The 18666-nt window shown below is 39.9% G+C and overlaps 2 protein-coding genes across 3 annotated transcripts in view; one reads left to right on the top strand and one right to left on the bottom strand.

Annotated features, from left to right (window-relative positions):
• The window catches only part of adam22 (ADAM metallopeptidase domain 22), a 73066-nt gene that overhangs the window by 22778 nt on the left and 31622 nt on the right, over positions 1-18666 (bottom strand). For both annotated transcript variants that reach the window (XM_074683821.1, XM_074683822.1), the window contains exons 6-9: positions 14465-14528; positions 1497-1563; positions 1249-1325; positions 699-773 (exon numbers count right to left, since the gene is read on the bottom strand). In XM_074683821.1, coding sequence (XP_074539922.1) covers positions 699-773; positions 1249-1325; positions 1497-1563; positions 14465-14528 — 283 coding nt within the window. The remainder of the gene's footprint in view (positions 1-698; positions 774-1248; positions 1326-1496; positions 1564-14464; positions 14529-18666) is intronic.
• cldn12 (claudin 12) lies at positions 2343-6404 on the top strand. Its single transcript, XM_074683824.1, has 3 exons — positions 2343-2520; positions 3744-4001; positions 4090-6404. The coding sequence occupies exons 2-3, from the start codon at positions 3783-3785 to the stop codon at positions 4936-4938; spliced, it is 1068 nt and encodes a 355-aa protein (XP_074539925.1). The 5' UTR covers positions 2343-2520; positions 3744-3782; the 3' UTR covers positions 4939-6404.

The raw sequence follows: 18666 nt of genomic DNA, 5'->3' as shown, positions 1-18666 counted from the left end.
ACAGAGAGAGGGAGGAGAAAAAACACAAGCGTGATTAACAACCTGGAACAGATTCATTTCAAACCATCAAAAGAAGGAGGTCTGTGCATATTTGCGTTTGCTCCAAATGTTTTATATGAAATGAGTTCAGACCCATGAGGTTTAGGTTACAGCCACTTGGATGAAAACTCTCTGCTTAAAGTACATTTAAGGGAGAATTTAGAAGGCCTTAAGAGTGCAGGCACTCCCTTCATTTATAGTGTTGACTCTCAGACCTGGCAGCATCCTGTGCTGTGCTCATGTCAACTTAAAGGGTAAGTATTATTATGGTTTGAGTGTCTGCAAATGGAGCCCAGCCCATATGGGATGAGAAAGTAACAACAACAGGGAAGTCAAGTTCCAATAATTCAACAAGAGACATTTTTAACACTACAATTCACGAAGCAAAAAGCACTATTATGCATTCAATTTAATTTCTTGCTGTGATGCTTTGACTCCCTCCAACTTGACACATGATTTTAACACAACCAAAATACATTAAATCCTGAAAAGAGAAAAAACAAAGCCCTAATGCACAGGAAGCCATGGATCTTTGTCCTGACAGTCTCATGGTTTTAAAAGGGGGTTTAATCCAAAAGTTTGACAGAACATACTGAAGGGGTGAGGCAGTATATAGCTCATTGTAACTTTACATCACATCTATGTGGTTAAATTCTTACCATTAGATGGTCATTGATCACCATCAGCTCAATGTATTTGGTCTCATCTTCCACACTTCTTGATGAATGTGAAACCTGACAAATAACAATCATAACAGTTTGAGAAAACAAACACACAAAGTCAACACAAAGATGGCATCAAGGCTTACATGTCACAGAGAAAAGAAAGCAATGCAAAATTTAAGAACTATGAACTCTGCAAGGCAGCAGTTTGCCAGTTTTCCACATTCCAAATAAAGATAAGAGCAGCTCTGAGGGACAGACAGCTGCAGACTTCTGACTGTGTCTGAGGAAAGAAGACACGGTTTGAAGCAGCCGCTGCTCGTGAGGTAAATATTTAATGGAATAGAAGAAGCTCAAGGAGAAGAACAGAGAGGCATGGGGAGCAGTTGTTTGAGAAGTTTGGGAACAGGACTCTATCTTTAGCTTGGTGTATTATAATAAAAACCATACACTGGGTTTTCTTACACTGTGTATAAGTTTGCATTACTATGAGCCCATCAGTGTGCCTCTACAGGTTAAAATTATTTTACCTGCAGGGTAAGCCTACCTGTCTCTTTTGTCTCCTGTGAACAACTTTGGACCCTGGAAAAGGAGGGCTGGGAAAAGGCGGTTCTGGAAGTTCACCTAGAAAAAAAGACACATTCATTTGGGATTAATATATGCGTACAGCACTAATCCAAAAAGTCTGGCAAAGCTTTTATAATCCCTAATCAAAGGATAAAACAAAGTCAAATTCACTATTTTTGATGTTTCAGTCATTAATTAAATACATAAAGTTTTTAGGTCTCATCTTACCATTGAGGAGATCATTAAGCCCCTCTTGCCCTGCAGATTTATAGATCATGTGAATACGAACGTCCTCCTGAAAGACATAAAAAGAGGAAATCAGTTTAATAATTTTTCAGTGTGAGATTCAGGCTGATGTGTCTTCACATCCTGAAAATAATGCTACATGTCCACGTGTCCATGTGTTCAATGCTGTCTCATCTTAAATAATTGTTTTTGAGGTTATTGTGGGGTCATTTTATGTGTGGGGTCTCACACACACACACACACACACACACACACACACACACACACACACACACACACACACACACACACACACACACACATACATATTTAAACTGTTGTAACATCAATTAAAGCTAGAGCAAAGGGGATTAGAAGTGGAAAACCTGTTCCCTTTTTCTTTTTAACAGAACAAAATTTCCTACTATTGAAATAAAACTTTGGACAGGAGCTTTGCTAATCTGTTCTTATACACAGCCCACTGAGCTAGTCCAGTTCCTGAAACAAGTACAACTTAAAGATATAGTTCCACTAGCAATCAGGTATTTTTCATACAAAGTACACACATGAGATAGCAATACAATTACCATAGACAGTGAGACCAAAAAGGGTTTGGCAAAACATGACCTCTGCCACCAAACAATACTCGAGGGCACCCAAAATTTAAAAGAAACATTTCTTTCACCTTGTGCAGCCCCCCGCCCCCACTTCTGTAATCGTCTTAAATTTCACCCGTTTTTTCTGTGAGCCAGAAATGAAAGCTTTTTGATCCGCATAATACAGAATTTGCTTTTGATGACCACAAAAACTCGCCCACGCATGCGCTAACAACCTGTGAGACTACACTGAGGGCAGAGCAGACCTCCATGGGGCAGACGCACTGCTACTATTATGAGGCCACATCCTGTTTACGGTTCTGTCTATTGCAACTTTGCTAAAAAGGTCCTGGCTTGGTTCGTGTCCAAACGGGGAAAGAAGCGTTATGCTAAACGCGATCCAAACACGTTTGAACTGCGGGATTTGAAAGGTACTATCATTATATTGAGGTAATTGACGAGTTTGAGTCAAGAAGGATTGCCCGAAGCAACAGGTTGAAATGCTAACTTTAGCCACAGCTAGCTGATGGCTAATATGCTCGTTATATGTTTGGTTTTGCAAATCTTTTCATAACATGTACTTTCAAAAGCAGCAGTTTGGAAGATTATGGGTTTTTTGAACCAGTTCACGGGCTAAAGAGCTAACAAAATGTATGGGCACGTTATCAGTAAGCTAGCCAGATTAACCTCCCAATAAGCATAACGTTACAAGACTGATGTTATTTGGCGAGCGATTAAATAAAAAAAAAAAATACTCGAAACCGAGCGATGGTGTAACGTTGATTACAACATTTTAATAATGTTTCGTAGTGTGCCTAGCAAGGTGCGTCCTGTCCACTAAACAAAAGTCAAAACCTCAGGACTATAACTGAAAGCAGAATAACAAAGAATGAATGCAAAACAATAACACTACGAGTAGGATTTGGTAGTCGTATAAACAATTTTCGTGCAGGTTAAAATGATTTAACTGGGAAACCACAACTTCCCCACATGATATACCACACACACTGCCAGGTGCATTACAAACATTGTATCACCTTAAATCAGCTCTAACTGGGCACAGGAAACGATCTGACTGAACTCGTTCTTTTCAATATATTTCTCCCCGTCAGCCCAAATGTGATAGAAGGTTCTTGGAGTAAAGTCTTAATTCAACCTAATAGAAATTTCTACGTTTAATGATTAAAGGAGTATTCAGGACTTTCACAGAGCTTTGCTGAGATGATGTCATTCATAGGAACCTCCATGCAAGTTAATGGCGTTATTATCATTAAGTCAATGGTGTATTGTTCAGCTGTGAAGTCTATGTAAAGAACTGCAGTATAGACACTTTATCTGCAACCTCAGGGCCCTAGTCACTCCCACTCTGTTTGCTAATAAAATGAGAGCATTGTATCTTGGGAACAGCTGATATTGGGTCAACTACACTGTGGTGAAAAGAAATACAGGGGGGTTGCCCATAGCTAGGTCAGCCTGTGGCACAGTTAGCTGACTTGAGCAATAATTGGGCCATAATAAGAAACTTGTACAACAATGCATATTTCTGAGGGATTTCTATGTGCATTAAAAATATCCACTAAAGTCACCTTAAGGGTGTTTCATTTCCCACCAAACTGACCAGCTGCTTTTCTGATTTCTTCATTTTCTCAAACAGGAACTCTCAACTTGGCCTCAGTTCCTGTCAGCACTCACCATGTCGTGCCGGGACATCCATGCCACCAACGCGTTTGCCTTCATCATTGCCATTGTGTCTGTGGGAGGGATTGCCGTGGCAGCATTAGTCCCACAGTGGCGTGTAACTAGACTCGTCACCTTCAATCGTAATGCTAAAAATGTCAGCGTGTATGACGGGTTGTGGGCTAAATGTGTGAAACAGGATGGCTATTCAGGATGTTACTACTATGATTCAGAGGTATTTTTCTATGAAAATCACTCTTTATGCCTTTGATTTTTTTCGTTTTATGTCCTAAAGCCATAATCATGTCTTTTCATGTTTCAAGTGGTACTCTAAAGTGGACCAGCTGGATCTGCGGCTGCTGCAGTTCTGTCTGCCAACAAGTCTGCTGCTAGGTTCTTTGGCCCTGCTACTGTGCATGTCAGGAATGTGTAAGACCTGCTGCTGCTCAGACAAACCCGAACCGGACGTTAAGACCCTGAAATTTCTGGTCAACAGTGCAGGCTGTCACCTGGTGGCGGGGATGTTCTTGTTTCTGGGAGGAGCTATCGCCTTGGCACCATCAGTCTGGTTCCTGTTTCGCACCAAGGAAATGAACAAAAGATACGACAACATTTTCTCTGATGGCTTTGCCGTGTATGTATCCATTGGCTGCTCTGGGGGATTAATGCTGGCTGCTCTGCTGATGTTCATGTGGTACTGTATGTGCAAAAAGTTGCCTTCGCCCTTCTGGTTGCCACTACCAACGTTGCCCACCTCTCTGTCCACGCAGCCTCTTACTGCCAATGGGTTTCCTCCCTCCCCGGTTTACGGTCCTCAGCCTTTCCCTCCACAAGCATATCCACCCACTGTGATTGACACCCAGCCTTATGTGCCATCCCAGGGTTATGCACAAAGTGTGGTCACCCCTGCCCCGCCACAGGTGTATATGTCTCAGATATCTGCTCCAGAGGGGTACGGCTCAGAGGTGGGAGGGACTCAGGCCTATAGCTACGCTCCCTCACAGAGCTACGCTCCCTCACAGAGTTACGCACCCTCGCAGAGTTACGCACCCTCGCAGAGCTACGCTCCCTCTCAGGGCTACACATCGAGCTACGCAGGCCATCGCTACTCTACCCGCTCTCGCATGTCTGCCATCGAGATTGACATTCCCGTCCTGACACAAGGACAGTAAGAGAAGGAAGCTGATACCATCAAATTCAGCTCTGATAAAACTAACAGAGTATGATTGATGGGAGTTAATAATATGAGAGCCATTTGCAGCTGTCAGAGTGATAGCTTCAAGAATTCAGTCGGTCAGACCAGGTCTGTGAGGTGCTGATTATAGAAGCTGAGATCCAGGCAAAAAACCCAGGAGAAATCAAATGAAGGACGATTTTCTTTGAATGAAATTTGTGAAACCATTGGTAAAATAACACTGTAATCAGCCTAATGTTGTAGAAAAAAAATGAAGTAATGTTCTGCCAAAAACAGTGAAAGAAACTTCAACTTACTGCTGTGGCTTATCTTAGAAGAGTAGGGTAGCAAAACACTAGCTCCTGTGGACCAACTTGCCAGCCTCAAGAAAAAAAATGCCTCAGCAGAAATTCTCACTCTTGCCTTCACAATAACCTACTCAGGGCTGCCAAAAAGTTGCAGAAATGAGACAGCAAAGTCCTTTCCCTGTTACACTTAGTACAAGTTAATTCTACAATGACAAAAATGACTTATATGTGTGTTAGTCTTAAACTGTAATAGTACTCTGTTATGACTACTCAAGAACAGTGTCATAAAGTCACTCTTTTGTTACGCTTTATGAACAGCTTCTACCTGTTTTTATGTAGCTTGAATTGTTACTGTCTTAATTTCACAGTGCTCTATGAAGAGCAGCTGATGATGTTTTTAATGCACTAATTATGCGAGTACTGTGTTAGCCTAAATTGCTTTGCTCACAGACTTTTTTAGCTATTTGTATTTTCTAACACTGCTTAATCCTTCATTGTAACACCGTACTTTAGTGTTTACATCAGAGAGCAGTATGAAGTTTGTCAAATGTTTAAATTAATGAACATGTGCCAATTTTAATAACCATGTTGAATTACACAAGTGATTTCCAAACTTTTTCTGCAGTGTCCTTTTGATTGTTGAAAATATTTTTAAGGCTTTGCTTTTCTGCCCTCATGCATCAGTGCATAATCTCTAAATCACAATATCAGATATATGCTGTGCATAGAAATAAGTGTATTTCAGCAAAAAACAATAGAACAGCAACTTCAGTGAGAGACATCGGAACTAAAAATTGAACAACCAAGTTGCTTGTAGTGCAGACTGTGCACAATGTTACCTAGTCTTTCTCCCCTTATGACTCCAGGCCTGCCCCAAAGTTTGGGAATCACTGAGTTATACATTGTTATGGCGCATAATAATAACACTAAGATAAATGACAAATAGGAATGCTGTTTATCTAAGAGTTAGTAATAGAATTACTTTTTCCAGCGGTGTTATGATTGAGCCAAACTAAATCATCTGCCTTCTGTGTGTTTTGCATAATGAGCACTGATCAACATGTCCACATAGTCTTGTTTTAATTGTATTACTCTACTAAAGGTCAGTGATATTGTCACATGTTTTTTCTACACTGCCAGCTTTTTGGTTTTTATTAAAACATGTAATGGTATGTCTGCATGTCTGTTTCGTATTGGTTTAGGAGGTTAAGTAAACAAACATATCTGCCTCATTCAGCAAGAAATAACTGCACGGCTGATGGTTACTGAAAAATGGCCAAGGGTGCAGGGAACAGGCAGGATGGCTAACATTTTTTAATTCATTCAAAGGCAATAATGTCCATTGGTGGAGAATTTCACCTATGTCAATCAGTGTTATATTCTGTGAAGGACAACATAAAAGAATACAATGTCAGACTTAATGAGAAAGGGCCAGAAATCAACACAGTTTTTCCCTGTTTTCCCTATTTGCTTTCAACTGATCAGTCAGGGATTTGTTCGAGTTTTATCAAATACTCTCTGTTGAAACACATTTCTAAAAAGTATTTTCCTATTCTAAACAAAAAAACTGAAAGTTGATTTTACAAAGACAGCCTGTTTGTTTTGGATACTTCTTCCTAGGTCTACTATTTAAAAATGACACAAACAACAACAACAACAGCTGAGCCAAAAAAAGAGTCTTAATGAAGTTTAGTTTGTCCTCCCAAAAGTTACTCATGTGTGTCAGTGTCTATGTCTGGTCTGCCTCAAACCCTTTTCTCTGCCTGTATGTTCATGTTTAGGTTGTGTTGTGATTTTGCTGACACTGGCAAGCCAGCTACTGAAATTTTCCCTCACACGTCTGTGTTTTTATATCCTTTGCTTTTGAATGGAGCATGAGACGGAGTACAAGATGCAGAAACAGGCACACACTGGTTTTTCATAACTTCCTCTCACCCAATCAAAGATGAGCCCTTATTCCATGTTTAAAGTCAACAAACGAACTGCTGCTGTTAGAGGGCAGAAGCGAGCTCCTGTTGTCATCAGGCAGAATGGTGCTGTGTTTAAGGCAAACTGGAAATACGGGACAAATCGCATCCTGTATGGATTGAACACAAACCCGATGTTTTAGTATAGAAAACTGAATAATTACATATTTTACGGGACGGATGGCAACCCTACTAACATGCCAAGTCAGTTGCACGGCTCTCAAGTCTCTCTCATGTAGAAACGTGATTCTGCAGGTGATTAAGGGGCTAGTGAGTGTGTTTTCATGCAGAGAGGAGTGGGTGTGTGCTGCCACTAGCACTGAGCCGAGGAGGAGTAGCCCAGTTTGAATGTTGTGTTTACTAACAAGTAATGAAAAAATCTGCAGACCCTACCTTTAAAAATAAGATGATACATTCATCAGAGATGAAAAATTATACACTTTGATACACAATATTGTAACAAGCAGGAGCACTGTTTGTCCACAGCTACAGTAAGAATACAGTCTAAGGGACATTTGCCCTGAACCCTGATCTGTTCTGTGGGTAAATATTAAAGTTATCCTATCACAGGCTTAAAAGAGAAACCAAAGCCAATTAATAACCGAGCACTCAATTAAAATGAATGATTAAGTGCTCCAGTGTTTTGTCTTATCTTTGATGTAGTCCTTGTGGACTGAGCGTCTGGATTAGCAGCCACCAGACTAAATTGCAGCACTCATAATTGGTGCCAACTCCTTTGATGTGACACTTTCATGTTGACGGAGAGTTTAGCAGCTGATGATTAATAACACCATGATTATATGAAGTGTGTGATATTTGCACAAACACACAGCACAATCCTTCATTATCAGAGCAGTTTTTCCTAAATTACGAGATGTAATTAAAACATCTTCTTGGCCAGTGTTTTCATTGTTCCCCGGATCATTTCCTCAGGCCACACAGCACAGTTAGAAAACACACACACAGCATATAGACTCAGCAGGGAGAGAGCATGGACGGAGATTTAAGGTCTAAACACAGATGGTGCTCATATGTCCTGCTACAAAGAGACGGGGGCGGAGCCTGTTGCCAAGGGAGATGGTACCTCAGACACAGACTGGTGGCTCATGAATATAAAACAGGGGAGGGGTAACACACTTTCATGCTGTCTCTCTTTTTTCTCTCTGTGTTTGAATGAACTGGTCCAGGTTTAGAAACATGAAGTTGGCTTCAGGCCATAGAGACCCCCTTTTTTAATCCCATCAGCTCCGATGCTCACTGAGCTTTTTCTTTTCCTATTGCAGTCTATAAAAAATCCTCCTCCTGGCACCTTATGCAGGCACCCCCACCATACAACCTGCCACCCCCTCCTCATCCACACACCCTTTCTTCCACCCTTTAAATCCCCACCCCCCTCTCCCTCTGTCAACCTGCTGACCTTTCCACACCTGGTCACTGCTGGTCACTTAAACCCAAGAATCTACATATTTTCATCACAAGACTGATAGGAGTGATGATTGTAAACTTATAAGCTGAATATTGAATAGAATCTAATGAACAGTTTTATTTAATTTCAGTTCTGCAGAGCCATCATTCAGTCTGTCTGTCTACATCCATCAGTGTTTATTTAGTTCTGCCACTAAGCACAACAGGAAGACGACAAGGTAAAATCAGCTGCACGTCAAAAGCATAAAAAAGAATAACAACATTAGTGCCATAATGCATTGTGGGGAATTGTATCTGTAGGATATCTATTTTTTGTTGTTTGTTTGTTTGTTTTGTTTTGTTGTTTTTTGCATACTGCAGATTTTGCTCTGCATTTCAGCCCATCAGTGCATACTGCCAGCACAGTTTCTGAACCAGCCAGTGGTGTCTGCCTGCAGACTGTCACTCTGGTAACCCAGCACAAATACTGAGTTTAGGAACAAACACTCAACAATCACCACGTGATACCAACACTCACTGTGACTATAACAGCTATTCATCTCTATATCTTTAAAATTAGGGTCTACAGTAATTTTCAGTCACACATCCAAATCATGTATCAGACCCTCACCTAACACATACCTATGCATACTGTTATCTGAGTTATTACTGTAAAAGGAGTTACAAGACATCATGCAAACTAACCGGTATGTACATCTATTTATCACTTAACACCCTGTGCACTCCTCACCATTGCATACATGTCTTACCAAATTTCTTGTATGTGCAACACTAGGACTAGTAAGCTGATTCCAGTACAATCAAATATTTATTTATGACATGGTGTTCCTCTTGAAGAAAAAAAATCCAGCAACTACTAAAGTATTGGAAAAAAAAAACATCTGTCAGATTTTAATAAAACTTTCAACTGAGATTAAATATGCAGCATGGTCCAGTTTATTTACAAAAATCTTCACATTAGCCTCGGCTGTTTGGTTTGCTAAAGGCAAACAATAGTTGCTAGCGTTGATTTTATCGGCTTTAAAAAGAATAATGTTGGCAATATCATTATGAGCATGTAAGCATTTAGCTAAGAACATAGCCTTCCAGTGCCATAGGGAAATAACTTAGTATGAACAAGCATGTAATCCATCTGGTTCTGTCAAAATTTGTTAATTTTTAGAGTGAGCCCCAACTAAGCTTTGTCTTGGCTAAAGATAAAATTTCTGCTATAAAAATTCAGGTGAATTCATGTGTGGGTTCAAGGAACACTCGTTTTTAAAACTAAAATCAGTTAAATCACTTTTTTATTTACACTGTAACTGTGCATGACTACACAACGTTCTCTGTGTTTTTTTAAGTGATGTATGGGTGTAGCTGCAGAAGTCATGAGTTGCAGGTGGGGTTTGAAAAGGTTTCTATGAAAAAATGACCCAGGCAAGCATATGGTGATTTTTGCATGTGCAAGCTAACTTCACAAACCCTTACTGCAAGTCGTCAGCATGCACACAAAGACACTAACACACTGAAGAAATGCAAGATTCATCAGCCACGAAACAGCCAGGAACATCTCATCCTCAGCTTGTGAACTTTAATTCTGTTGCTCTCTGTAGCTAACTGTAGTGTGCTTGCTCATTGGATTATCAACATAACACAATGAGACACTTTAGAACCAGTTCAGCTGCAGAGTGACAAAGGTTGTTCGGGACACGCTTACCTAATGTCCCGAAACTTTTTCTGCCTTGGCGGAAGAAGGGCAGATGGATTTACCATATGGTCGACAGGAGTCATGCAGACTCTCTAGCTCAACACACACCCAATCCTGTCATGTAATTTTTTTTTCCCATCACTTCTAACGAGTTCACAACAGCCGGGATTAGCACTGCATCACAGTACACAAAGCCTCTGCATCTAAGAACATTAACTACTGATAACAAGGGAAAAGTGTCTGTTTCAGACTTATACAAGAACATGAATTAGCAGACAACCTTTAAAAGATAGAGCACTTCAAATGAACTAATAAGCACAAGATCATACTTTTGTGCTTGGTATCTGTGTTTCTGAGTCTGAGTGAAATGATACACAGGATACTCAGAGAAACAAATCTTGGAGGACAACCTGCAGACCACGAAGGCTGTCACTGAGACAGAGAGGAGGAAAACAGAGAGCCAAACAGAGAGGAGCCCGGAGATGTTAGGAGGCAGTCAAAAGGGAGTGTCGCCTGCTGAAAGCTGGATCCAGGGCTCAGTACTGACAAGCTGACAGTTACCTTTTGGGCTCAGGAGCACCTCTGTCCTTTTGCATTGTCATGCAGACAGGATTCCCTCACCTCACACACCGAGCCAACACTGCAGATGGAGCTGTGTGCTGAATATTTTCCCTGTTCGTTTGGAGCCTCACAACTTAGCAGAGAGACTTCACGTTGCACTCGAACAGGAAGAGCAGATGTATCCATGGTGCACTTGTGGATTTATTTATTTAAAACCTTAACTTAAGCGAAAGCTTTCATGCAAAGTTTATTTAATAAAACTAGAAGTTGTCATACTTTAGCTTTACATCTCACAGCAGGGGGAGTTGGAGGAGCAGAGTCCATGTTGTCATACAGTCAAGGATTGGTGTGAATCAATGTGTGGCTACAGCTAGCTGAGTGTCATTGTTTGGTGTAGTTTAACTCTAAAATAAAGCTCTGTTCTGTTCTGCACCCCTGGGGGTCTTTGCTGATGCTCTCCCCACCACAGGCTTTGGCATTCCACAATGGAGCTCTGCGAACATATCATTAAATATAACTGACTGTGTGGAAATACCACATTCTCTGGATGAGAGTGGTCCTAAAAGAATAGATGATGAAAGTTTGTTTCAAAGATAGTTTATTTATTTATTTGAGGGTTTTTTTTTGTTTATTTGTTTGTTTTTCAGAGCGCAGATGGCATAGCCTTCTAAATTGTGCTCTGTGAGGTTCGCCCTCATGTGGCCTGGGTTCGAATCTAGCATGTAGCCTCATTCCCACTTGTCCCTCTCTACTCTCACCCTGTTTCCTTCTCTATCCACTGTGCTCCACTATTCAGTTAAAGGCATACAAAAATCTATCTATCTATCTATCTATCTATCTATCTATCTATCTATCTATCTATCTATCTATCTATCTATCTATCTATCTATCTATCTATCTATCTATCTATCTATTTATTTATCAATCTATTTATCTATTTAGTCAAGGATCTTCCTCAATTTTACGGCACTATATATATGAATGACTAAAAATAGACATCCGAGATACCATATCTCTAAAGACGAGAGCTGCTGCAGTATTCTTAGTTAAGAACTCTCACCATCTCTTTTGAATAATTCAGTTTCTCCAGAAAATGCTGGAGAGGGATGATGGAGGCAGAGGGGGTGACAGAGATGAAGCAGAGGACTCAAGGGGGGAGTAAAGAGCAGTGTAGCTGTGACAACATAAGCTCAACCAGGTGAGCTTGAGAAATAGTCAACGATACTTTCTTCTTCTGGTCTTTGTTTCTTTATCGATCAGGAAACTGAACTATTGTGGTTTATTTTTTCTTCCCTCTTTCATCCTTATTACACAACTGATGATGAAGTGAGTACCATAACAAAAGCAACTTGCTTCTCTTGTCTCGTCATTTTTTCTTTTAATTTTTTATTTTACAAACAATACCATGAGGCTATGTCATGAAGTTACTTGGAAAAAAAGTTTTTCCTCCTCCCTCTATCATCCGCCATCCATAGTATTAGTTTCCCCTAGTAAACATTCCTGTTTTCAGCCTGTCCTTCTGTCCATTTTTCTCATGTCGTCTCCTCACCTGTCTTTTAGCCACATAGGGATGACTCTTAAGCCGCCTTGAGTGCCAGGCAACTATATCAGCACCTATAGACACTTCTGGACATGCACACACACACAACCAGAAACAAATACGGACAATAATCCGTCTGATCTTGTCTCCTTTCACTGATTAACACCAGCCACACACCTCTTGTGGATGTTTTAATTAGAACAAAACGAACGCACACAGTATCTCCCTCTCAAGCTCAAGGCGTCTTTAGAAAATCTCAGATCTGCCTGTTCATTCCCACTGTAGAGTCTGTAATTGTTATCATCTAATTAGCTGTAGGTTTCTCTGCTGTCTGCAGGCTTTGTAATCCAGGAAATCTCCCCGTCCTGAGACCTGTCCATTACACTCAGGGCTCATTAGAAAAAATGGAGCTGACCAGGTGTGTGATCTGTAACAAACTCAGGGTTTGTCTCAGCCTTGTCTCAGGACAATAACTGACACCTTGTATGAATCCTGTAACACTAGGAATATGATATCATTATCCACTCCAGGCTGTGGACTTCTCTGAACACAGGAGCTGCTCAACTAATAAGTAGCAGACCTGATTCAGTAAAGTCATGATGTGGATGAATATAAACTACATAAATACATAAATCTTATTATGAGAGCTAAAAATGCAAACACAACAATCAGAATAGAGATCAGGGTTTTTTTTCTGTTCAGTTATTGTAAACACCTAAGGCAGCTCCTGTAGACAAAGTGGTGAACTGTTTCCAATCTTCACTTCAAAGAGACTCAACCTCTCTCTGCCTTTTATAACCCATCATTTACATCCTGTTATAAATCAATGGGGAGATGTTCATCCATTTGATTTTGGGGGGTTTTGTTGTTAGTTTCCCAAGTTCATTGATGTGTGACATCTTAAAGATGCTATGAGGAGGATCTGTTTTAACTGGACTGCCTCACCACCGTCTGGCCCAGAGTCTCACGTACACTGTCGTGAAGACCTAACTTTTAACCAGGCGTGTGTTTGTTTTGGAACAAGTTTTCTTTGTTCAGGACAACTTTTACCGGATACAATGTGACAAGGTAGGGTATTTATCAGTACAGTTACGTAGCCCTGTTGTTTGAAACAGGACAAGAAAACGTACATTTTTACCATACATCAGTAGCTGGCTATATGTAGCGCTACTAGTTGCCCGGTGCTAAAGCGAATCTGTAGGCTAATGCGACAACAAGCAACGCTGTCAGTTTGTACCGTAGTTTAGTAGCTGTCCACACGTAGCACTACTGACAGCCAGATGCTGTGAGACATGTCGGTTATGTGTAATGTAAGTGAATCTTCCTACCAGCGCTCATCACCAAGCAGAGCTAACGTAACCTCACTCTTCATTTTATTGATAGACTCTCAAGTTTGAACAGACCACTGCAGAATAACTGCGGACTGTGGGTTGGAATGAATATTAGTGCAAACAGTTTAGCCCTTTTTAGCCTTTAGCTCGGGCTCTGTCACTCTCCTGTTTAGCTTTCTTCTTCTCTTCTGTCCTTTTTCTGTCTGACAGTTAGGCTCCAGTGTCCACCATCACTACAAAATTAATCACGGAAATCTTTTTCAGAAAAACAATGATCTATCTTCTCACTTCTAAACTTTGTAAGCCAGCGTGGCGTTGTCATGGAGCATCCAGATCCTGTGAGAGACCTTTCGTATAGATTTTGGATTGGACTGTTGACAAAATGACACCTCTTGTCTCTTTGCTTCGTTTTACTTGTATTAGTGTTTTCTTAACTCATGGGATCTCTAAAAAGCTGGTGCCATGTTTACCAAAATGTGTTTGGAGAGGCTTTTAATTATTGTATTGTATGAACAGACTCATTGGCAAATGCGTTCCCCCACAGGGAGATTAATAAAGTGCTCCAACCTACTCACTTTGGGAAAAGCATCTAAACCCAAGCAATGTCTGTTTTTTTAATAAAACTCGTTAAATAAAAACTGAAAAGAGAGGTCACTGGCTCATACAGCGTGCTTTCATTTTCATGCAGACTTGCAGGGCACTTACATTTCTGCTGCCTCCTCCTCCAGGCTCAATCATGTAGGTGTGATTGCCATCGAAAAACATCCCACTGAGAAAGAGAGAAAGAGAGAGCGCACATCAGCATCTGTCGCTGTAGTTTTGTCCAGCACTAAATGAAATAATACATCTGAAATCAGCTCCTCCTCCACTATCACAGTGATACATTAGCCATTTCAGAGCCTTCCCAGCGGAGTTTTATTGTATTATTGCAGCATCTGTCAGAATAATGACTGTAATGCACTCCTACAAGGTGAGTTAGAAACAGAGATCTCGTCTGTTCTGTCTGCTGTGTCCAGGACATGTTCGCCTAAGAAAAAAGGGGAGAATAATGTGAGAGAAAAGGTCAACCAATCTGAGAGAATCACCCACACAGCATAACTTAAATGTCACTGTGTGACTGTTTCACTGGAATAGTGACGAAGAGTTTGGACTCGTTCTCTTAAAATCTACAGTGTGTAAAAATATCTTAATGACACTCAGGGATGAGTGAAAGGAGGCATGAGACACAGAGACCACCGTGACAAAGTAATTAAATAAAAAAAATCACCACAAGGATCAATTTCTCATTGAGCAGCTTTGTTGAAGGTCTCCTTGTCACTGTGTGCTGCATGTGCGCATGTGCACTAAAATATCCGCTTATTAACTTTATCGGAAGCTATTACGAGATTGGTCAGGTCAAACACACACACACACACACACACACACACACACACACACACACACACAAATGTCTTTCTCCTCCAACTGTCCCTGTCTCTCTTTTCTACTCATTTCTGGCCTTCAACTCCCAGAATTCACCTTCAACGCGCTCTCCAGTCTGGTCCAACATTGCTCTTACAGCAGATTAGTCCAGTGGTCTGCAACCTTTACTAAAGAAGGAGCCTTTTTTTTTTAAATTATCTTAGCTGGAGCCATCTGGAGCCACAAAAATCTACCTTACCGTCCAATAAAGACAACACAGTTTATACAGTTTAATACATAGTTAATATACATAGTTAATATACATTGAATAATTATCCAAGCAAGAAGTTTTTTGTATTTGTTAACTTGTAGAACTACAAAAAGAAGACCTGAATTTGATAACATATATTCATGATGTCACACAATCACTTTTTGTTGTTTGCTGATTTCTTGCTATCAAGCATGTACATTAAGCCAGCATGTTGGCAGCCAAATGAATCGAAAATCTCTATTACATTTGTCTTTTTGTTGATTTATTTATTTATTTATTTATTAATCAGGGGGGTAAAACTTAAGGTTAGCCACCCGTGCAAGGAAAGCTGGTTGGCAGTTGATGTTGCAGGAGGTGCCGGCTTTATTGCAAGATGTGATGCATATGTAGTTCAAAAAAAACAAAGTTAAATCATGGTTTTATTTAGTGTCAGTGTTGTAATTGTCAATACCATTTATAAGAAAAAGAAAGAGTCTTTAATTCAATGAATAAAATCTTTTTGAAGCTACAAGGAGCCACTGCAAAGGAGTCAAAGAGCCAAATTTCTTACCTTAAAATCAAGAGGTAAGGATTTGTCAATGAGATGAGTTCATTTGGTGTACCGGTAATCTGATTTGTTGCCTTTTAACCGACTCACAATAAAAGTGTTTCCCAAATGTGAACATGCAAAGTGTCCCACCCATGTTTTGTTTTTGCTAAAACAGGAACCTGAGTCGATGCTTCCAGACCTGAGTCTCATACTCTATAATGGGTGCAGCAGAGAGCACTCTCTGTCTTTATACATTTAATACTTGACGTGATGTGTGTGTGTGTGTGTGTGTGTGTGTGTGTGTGTGTGTGTGTGTGTGTGTGTGTGTGTGTGTGTGTGTGTGTGTGTGTGTGTGTGTGTGTGTGTGTGTGAGAGAGAGAGAGCAGAAGTAGAGAGCAGGATGTATCGTAATGTCTTGTAAATACCTAACTCAGCATAAAGGAAATACTCTCCCTCTAGTATCTAACCTCCTGACACCACAGAGCACTCCCTTAACTTAACCCTTCCTATGTCTTTCATCAGTACACACACACACACACACACACACACACACACACACACACACACACACACACACACACACACACACTCACACACACACATAAAAATAAGTGTGGGTGGGTGTGTCAGTATCATTTATCATTCCTGCTTGGGTTTTGTTTCCAGGTTATGGAATAACAAGTTATGAAAACGTTCCCAAATGTAAGATTTTAATTGATTTTTCTGCCTCTATCATAAATGAACATGACACTGAATCGCAGCACATTTCACTAACATCTGAGCTGTTTTTTACTTTAATACCCAACGTTTAATATCAGCCACTTTATAATTTCTTGTGCGTGCATCACTTTTGTATTTTGTTTAGGTTTGAGGCATTCATTCCAAACTTATTTATTACTTTTAATTTACTCATTAGTTGTGCTGCCAAACATGTTTCCACAACCACATGAAATATGCAGAAGCTATTAAAAAACCTGATCTGAAATTATTAAGCAATCTAGCTTCCTTGATTAGCTGAGCTTTTTTTTTTCTCCTACTGATTAACTATCCGGTCTGTTTATCAATTTGTTTGGTTGTTTAGCTTGGCAAACATAATGAGTTGAGAATAAATAAAATGTTTAAAAAACAACTGAAAGAAGTACCCATGATATAGTGCAGATGTGAAAGGTGTTGGGGGAAAAAGGTGAGAAATGTGAGAGTTCCTACTGCTTGGATCTCTCCATTGCTGTAATCCAGACATCAAATTTGTTACAACTGTTATAGCATCTCTTTTTTGTTTTGATCTCAAAAAGGGGGGCAAAGGTAAAGATTACTACACACTACCAGTTTACAGAGTCTATAAGTGGAAAAAAAAGATTCAAATCAGTTTTTAGAGTCTGGCTCCCAAGAGCAGAACTAGCACCCCCAGCCTTTAGTCATCACTGCAGGTGAATGTCTCAACCTCTGTACTTGATTTGCATTGCTATGGTCTTAGTGAACCAGACACAGCATACACACAACATTCTCAACCCTATAAAGCACAGTTATGCACCAGCAGGGATGGGTACCGAATCAGGTACTTTTATAGGTACCGACCTAATTCTATCAAAAGTACCGGGTACCGATTCACATAACATCAAAAGGTACCATGTTTAGGTACCTGAATGCATCCTAGTGACTGTGAGGGAGTGGAAGAGTAGGAAATTTTCCATGCCGGACATAAGCACAGCATTTCAAAGTTGCATATTAAAGAATAAATATGTCAAATTGAAAAAAAATTACATTTTATTATTGAACAAAATGATACTTTTTTACCATATAAACACAAAAAGTACCCAAAATTAGTACCATTGAGTACCGGAACCAATTGCTAGGTACCGGGTATCGGTACCGTATTGTTTCAAATGTGTAAGGTACCCATCCCTATGCACAGGTGCTACGAATTACATATACATTTTTGGTTGGTGGTTAATTTGAAAGTATATAAGATAAATTGATCGTTATTGCTGCATATTCAATCTAGCAAGTTACATTTTCATATTGTATTTTCAACATGTCCCAACACCCTGTCCGCTTCCTCCAGTGTGTTTGCAGAAATCCAGAATGGAGCAGTAACAATAAAAACATTACTATCAAGACACCATCATTCTTACATTGAATGCATGTCATCACATTTTTCTTACATAAAAATTTTTGAGGGACACAGCCATGAGATTTCTGTATCTAAAAAACATGTGAAATTTTTTTTTTAATGGTTTATTCGGCAATTAATTTAGTTAGTCTGGACGTAAGTCTATGCATTTTATTAAAGTTTAAGACAGAAGGGTTGTATTGATGTATAGCAAAAGTTTAATGCAAAAAAAAATTGACACTAAAGCATTTAAAAATGTAAAGATATGCTCTAGCAGGCTTGATATAGTAGGTCAGATAAGGTTAATCAAAATACTGCCAAACTGTGCAATCTGTAATCTGTGCTTGTTTACTTCCTGGTAGTAGAGCATTAGAGCATTACAGCAGTCACCATTAGCTGGGGCCACAACCGCGGCTAGTCACGGGTAACTGTACTACAGACACAACAGAGCATGAGCAGTGTTTCAGGTCAACAAAAATTAAAAATGTAACACATCTCTAATAAAATCTATCAGTCAATGTAAATATTTACAGTGGGAAATATAAATTTCCTTTAAACTTCCTTTTTAAGAGTTCATAACAACATAACAAAAAGTT

The sequence above is a fragment of the Halichoeres trimaculatus genome, unplaced genomic scaffold (assembly GCF_033239565.1).
Source record: "Halichoeres trimaculatus isolate MK-OKI-2021-1 unplaced genomic scaffold, fHalTri1.1 fHalTri1_scaffold_12, whole genome shotgun sequence".
Classification (NCBI taxonomy): domain Eukaryota; kingdom Metazoa; phylum Chordata; class Actinopteri; order Labriformes; family Labridae; genus Halichoeres; species Halichoeres trimaculatus.
Note: the sequence above shows the minus strand (reverse complement) of the source record. Positions and strands in the feature narration are given on the sequence as shown.